The sequence below is a fragment of the Salmo salar genome, chromosome ssa21 (assembly GCF_905237065.1).
Source record: "Salmo salar chromosome ssa21, Ssal_v3.1, whole genome shotgun sequence".
Taxonomy (NCBI): Eukaryota; Metazoa; Chordata; class Actinopteri; order Salmoniformes; family Salmonidae; genus Salmo; species Salmo salar.
Window position 1 is genome coordinate 53,580,871 of NC_059462.1, and position 6,694 is coordinate 53,587,564.

General features: G+C 46.0%; 1 protein-coding gene across 1 annotated transcript; it reads left to right on the top strand.

Moving 5' to 3' along the window:
* The first annotated feature begins 1,022 nt into the window (after positions 1–1,022).
* Positions 1,023–6,376, top strand: LOC106582516 (Indian hedgehog signaling molecule). Its single transcript, XM_014165692.2, has 3 exons — positions 1,023–2,141; positions 3,135–3,396; positions 5,369–6,376. Exons 1-3 carry the CDS (start codon positions 1,842–1,844, stop codon positions 6,079–6,081), a joined length of 1,275 nt encoding a protein of 424 aa, XP_014021167.1. The 5' UTR covers positions 1,023–1,841; the 3' UTR covers positions 6,082–6,376.
* The last annotated feature ends 318 nt before the right edge of the window (positions 6,377–6,694 follow it).

Here is a 6,694-nt window from a genome sequence, read left to right on the forward strand (position 1 = left end):
CCAAAACCTGAAACCTACTTGAAGGTAACAACGCTCACTTTTGCCCCTAGTGGCCAGTTTCCACGTCATCTCCCAACGACGTTCTCAGACATGGATGTCCAATACTGAGTGACCCCGGCTGGTGTGGTCGGCCGATAGCATAGCAGTTTGAGCGTTGGGCCAGTAACCGAAAGGTCGCTAGGTTGAATCCCCGAGCTGACAAGGTGAAACATGTAAGCACCCACCATGTTGTTGTTATTCGTGGTAGAAGGATTACTGGTTTGGTTTACACACTATATTGATCAGCTGTTTTTATTTTCTGTCTCTCAACAGCTGTATTGAACAGATCAGAGTTGTTGTGAGAGCGAAAAGCAGAAGGAAACACTCTGGTATCTTACTGCACTTTGCCCTGATAAGTTGGAATGCACTGTAGCCTATAGTGAACAACAGCCCTGCATACAGGGAAATACTGATTTTAAAAAGGGACTTCTATCCAGCGTGGAACTATGTTAACCCCAGTCATGTTACATTGGGAATGTTGCATGTTTTTTTTTTTATTATTATTGTGATACTCGTGATGTACAGCAGGAAGACTAGTAGTTATTAAGAATGTTGGGCCAGTGACTAAAATGCTTTCTGGTTCGAATCCCTGAGCTGACTAGGTGAAAAAGCTGCCTGTGCCCTTGAGCAAAGCACTTAACCCTAGTTTCTCTGGATAAGAGCGTCTGCTAAATGACTGAAATGTACGAAATAAAATCCCTTTACAGCAACACAGGTTTTTTTTTTTTTTCATTCGTTTATTATTTCATTTTTAGTTCAAGCGAACAGAGTATTTGGCAACATCTAACTAGCATTTTCTAACTGATAGCAAAGAAGTAGACTACCTTTGACTAGCCTAATAATTAGACCATGAAGTTAGGTGCCCTGCCCATCATTATCATGCTTACGCTCTAACATACTATAGCCCAAGGCTGTATGCAATGTTAATACAGTGTCAACATAGACATGAGCTGATAAAGAACGTGATAAGTTCAGGATAAGTGAAGAGGCTAGTAACTCCTCCACTCCGTGAGTTTCCACTGCAGTAGAGCAGTCAGAGTGATGCAAGTTAGCGCCTGACGGGCCTTCTGAGGTGGCAGGCTAAGGGGCAGAGCCAGTAGCGGTGGGTAGAGGACAGGGCAGTGGCACCCACAGTGACCCGATGGGCGGAGTGGCAGAGAGGGATAGAAGGGCAGGCCTGGCAGGGTGCGGTCTCGAGTGGCAACTGATGCCTCAAATTCCCAATTCAACTGGAAAGGCAAAGCGGCAGAGACAAAAAAAACCAAAAAAAAAACGGACTAGAAGGAGAAACGCCAGAACCAGTAGTGTTCCTCCTCGTTTGACATTGACGGCACCTCAGTGACAAACCACAGCATCAAGAAGACAATCTACGACCACTGTTCACTACTGAAGATCTACTTTGAACCTGTTTGTTTAAATGAGCAGCCTTTTCAACTCCATACCCATATCTGTTGGCTCCCGACGAGGAGAAAGAACAAGATACGGTTAAGCGGCGACGTTTGGACAACACCGGACTCGGACCCCGGAGACATTGAACTTTTACCCCTGCTACCGGTTCCATAAAACAAAGCATTCGGCTAAATGACTGTTTTTGGGGGCTTTTACGGACAGTTGCTGTGCGCACCGAGGATGGCGTGGATAAGGCTTATATAATATTGAAATATCCTGTCCCCTACCCTCCATTCCTTACCCTGTGGGGGAACACGGAGCATTCAGGGGAGGGGGTAGCTTGAGACACCACCGCGACCTGTGCCACCTTACCACTCCGCTTCGGAGTGGCCGGCCCTGCCGGTCTGGCTGGGATGCGTCTCTCCGTGCTTGTAGGGCTCTTCATCGGTTGCGCCCTGCTTCTCGCACCTGTAACCGAGGGCTGTGGGCCGGGGAGGGGATATGGCAAGAGACGTCCGCCAAAGAAGCTCACACCCCTCGCTTATAAGCAGTTCAGCCCAAACGTTGCCGAGAAAACACTGGGCGCCAGTGGCAAACACGAGGGGAAAATAACGAGAAATTCAGAACGGTTCAAAGAGCTCACTCCCAACTATAACCCTGATATCATATTTAAAGATGAGGAGAATACGGCTGCCGATCGACTTATGACCCAGGTGAGAAGCAGGAATGGGGTTTTTAAAACGTCACCTGGTGGCTTTTATCTCACTTTGACAGCTGTGGCGAGGTGACCAGATCATCTCACTGAACCTGCCGTTCATCGTTCATTTGAGAGTTTCTGTTTGCACTTTGTTAAAAGTTTAACCTATAACTTTAAAACGTATTGATTCTTTGCGCTTTCATCTCTGTTTTGGTTCAACGGATTTCTGTTGACAGTTCAAAATTTACACGTCAATTATGCAATAGGCACACTGTTTAACCCGCTAAATATTTAGGTTATATTGAAACACTGTAAACTACTATTACATGTTTTGATGTGTTAAAATGTTGGAATACTATTCCTGTCCATCGAGGGTTATTTATATTCTTAAAAAAAAAGAGATATGTATATTTTAAGAACAACCGGTGACCCTAAACATTTATCAACTCAATAACTCGGGCTCTTAAATGTTTTGGTGATGTCTACGTACATGCGTAGCTTAATTTCTCTCTGAAACCGGAGACAAGTTAATCACAAATGTCCACGTATTTTTTTTAATCTGTTTTGAGTAGTGAAATTACGCACGTGCAATTACGCACGGATCATGTTGGAATAGCTAACGATTTATTTGCTGAAACTTCTCTGATCTCTTCTAAAACAGGGTTGAATAAATAACATGTCAGTACATCAATCCATTTTATTAGGATGTAAAAAAAAAATAACAAAGCAAACAATCTTCCTTTGACGGTTTTGAACATGGTTAATATTTAGCCAAAGACATAACATGTCTATACATGTCTAAGGTATCGGTTGTAGGCTACATCACTTTGACCACCAGTGACAAACTGTCAACAGCATGTATGAGTGTAGGTCACATTAAGCCCATTGTAAACTATAGCCTGTATGTCTATGCTAGTTGTTTTCCTGTGATAATCTCATAACTCATTAACAGCCTAGTGTTTCACCCAAAACCAGTTTCTTATTGTGTCTCCTCTTTCTCCCCCAAAAGCGTTGTAAAGACAAGCTGAACTCCCTGGCCATCTCTGTGATGAACATGTGGCCTGGGGTGAAGCTGAGAGTGACAGAAGGCTGGGACGAGGACGGGCATCACTCAGAGGACTCGCTCCATTATGAGGGAAGAGCGGTGGACATCACCACCTCAGACCGGGACAGGAACAAGTACTCCATGCTGGCTCGCCTGGCCGTGGAGGCTGGCTTCGACTGGGTTTACTATGAATCCAAGGCACACGTGCACTGCAGTGTCAAGTCAGGTATGGGGATGGGATGCAGACGGAGCAAAAAAAAAAAAAGCCTTATTATCAACATGTATAAAAGTACGACCTATTGTACTGGCAACATGCAGTGCTGCTAGCTTGAACTGCAGTCTCAGAGAACACATTGGTGAGCTTAGAGATAGTTCCACAAATTGTCTGTCAGAAAGAGACGAGAGTGATCAGGTTAACCCCTATTGATTTGTTAAAGCAACCCAGTTGTCCCTTTGGTCTGAGTGTTGTCAGTTGTTATTAGGCCAACTCAGGACGAGGTGCTAGACGAGCGGTCAGGTGGGGTGAGGTGTTAGACCTGAGGTGAGACAGCTCATTACCGGCAGTCTGTCAAGACAACTGTCTGCAGGGAGTCAATTAGAGGAAGAGATTTCTGGGCTCTGGACTTGGGTTGGGCCTTGCTGTAGTCTATATTATCTGGACGTGGGTAGGGCGTCACTGTAGACTACATTAACTAGACTTTGGTAGGGCCTCACTGTAGACTACCTCATCTAGACTTTGATAGGGTGTCACTGTAGACTACATTATCTGGTGGTTGTCTGGTGATTGGACTACACGCAAACAGAATATTCTCTGAGGTGATGACTGAGGTGTGTGTTCTCTAAAGATTTCTGTCTAAATGGCTGGAAGTGCAGGGTCAACAAGAGTCAGGCCCTGTTAATACCTGTCTGCATGCACACATGACTGTGTGTTGATGGGATGCAGTGCCTTAGATCGAGTGGCGCGACAGTCTAAGACACTGGATCTCAGTGCTAGAGGTGTCACTACAGACCCGGGTTCGATCACAACAGGCTGTGATTGGGAGTCCCATACGGCGGCGCGCAATTGGTCCAGCGTCGTCCGAGTTAGGGGAGGGTTTGTCCATGGTAGGCCGTCATTGTAAATAAGAATTTGTTCTTAACTGACTTGCGTAGTTAAATATTCTAATTTTTAAAAGTTAAGAGTAGAGTTGGCGCTGGAAGGAGAGAGACCCCACTCTAAGAGCTGGTTAACTGATTTACTTTCTCCTTTTGTTTCCCTGTCGGGTGGTTTACGTTAGTCTCCCTGGTCTCCCTTTTCAGATCTAATCTTATCACCTGGCCTTGGTACTTACCCTTCCCAAATATTTGTTTTTTGGGACCCACTGGAAGACTTGAGACTTCCATTCCAGTGTCTTAGGCTACGTTTAGACAGGCAGCCCAATTCTGACCAGGGCCAAAATGTAGGGAATAGGGTGCCACTTGGAATGTGATCTTTACCTGTCTCACACTGAGACTTCTGACCTCAACTCATTTCAGTGGAGATTGAATCATTGGGTTACTCATTAGCTCGTTATAGATTTCTTCTGAATCACGAGCAAAGTTGAGTTGGAAAAGGAGAGGTTGGTAGTTAGTGTGTAGAATGGCTTTTTGAAATGTCTACCTGTAAACATACAGACTGTCAATGTTTCAATGGAAGGTTGTTTGGGAGGATTATATGTTTAAATAAAGTGTGTGTGTGTGTGTGTGTGTGTGTGTGTGTGTGTGTGTGTGTGTGTGTGTGTGTGTGTGTGTGTGTGTGTGTTGACATCGGGCTTCAAAAGCTCTAATGGGAATTTCAATCGAACGTCCTGTTGTTTCCTTAAAATGTTTTTAACTAGGTGTCATAACAAGACATCTGCATTTAAACAGGCAGCCCAATTCTGATCCATTTCTACTAATTGGACATTTGACCAATCACATCAGATCTTTTTTTCAGAGCTGATCTGATTGGTCAAAAGACTAATTAGTGATTTAGAATTGGGCTGCGTGTGCAGCAGATCAGACAACCAATCTATTGACATAACCACTTTCATATCAGTTATTGTGTCAGTCTACAGTTCTTAACAGAGCCCTTCAATAAGACCCTATCTCTTTATCTCCCTCTCTCTCTCTCCCGCTTTCCCCTCTCTCTATTTCTCTCTCTCTCTTCACCCTGCCCCCCCCTCACTCCTCTTTCTCAGAGCACTCAGTAGCAGCTAAGACCGGGGGCTGTTTCCCTGGTCGTTCTCTGGTCACTCTGGATGATGGGAGCAGCAGAGCGGTTCAGGACCTCCAGCCAGGTGACCGGGTCCTGGCCTCCTCAGGGGCTGACGGCAGCAGGAGCGGAGGAGACCTCGTATACAGTGAGTTCTTCACCTTCCTGGACCACGAGCCTGCAGCCAGGAAACAGTTCTACGTGTTGGGAACAGAGACGGGAGCAAACCTGACCCTCACCGCGGCTCATCTTGTGTTCGTGACCGAGGGTAACTGTTCACTGGGCGAATTGGCCAAGGGTGCTGTCATGCGGACTATGTACGCTAGCGACGTACGGCCAGGACAGTGTGTGCTGACTGCAGGGAGAAACCAGGGACTTCAGGGAAACCTCTCCCAAGTCATTTGGGTCCACATCCAGATGGACACCGGGGCCTTCGCCCCCCTGACACGCCACGGGTCACTGGTGGTGGACGGCGTTCTAGCCTCGTGCTACGCTGCTATGGACCAGCACCACCTAGCTCACTGGGCCTTTGGTCCCCTCCGCCTGCTCTACAGCTGGACCAGATGGACCGGGACTGGTGCCTCTCTAGGAGACGGACTACACTGGTACTCACAAGTCCTGTATTGGATAGGAACATTCCTATTGGACCCTGGACATTTCCACCCCTGGGGGATGGTCACGCATGACTCAGAGAGATAAAGAGAGAGAAAGAAAAAAGACCGGGAGGTCGCAAGAAAATTGTCCAATCAAATCTAATGTTATTTTGTCACATGCTTTGTACAAAACAGGTGTAGACTAACAGTGAAACGCTAACTTACGGGTCCATTTCCAACAATGAGTAACGAATAAAAATAAAGAGTAATAATAACATGGCTATAAAAACGATATATACAAAAGTATGTGGACAACACTTAAAATTAGTGGATTCGGTTATTTCAGCCACACCCCATTGCTGTCAGGTGTATAAAATCGAGCACACAGCCATTCAATCACCATAGACAAACATTGGCAGTAGAACGGCCTTACTGAAGAGCTCAGTGACTTTCAACGTGGCATCGTCATAGGATGCCACCTTTCCAACAAGTCAGTTTGTCAAATTTCTGCCCTGCTAGAGCTGGAAACATCTAGGAGCAACAACAGCTCAGCCGCGAAGTGGTAGGACACACAAGCTCACAGAACGGGACCGCTGAAGTGTGTAGCACGTAAAAATCGTCCTTGGTTGCAAAACTGACTACCGAGTTCCAAACTGCCTCTGGAAGCAACATCAGCACAATAACTGTTCATCGGGAACTTCATGCAATGGGTGTCCATG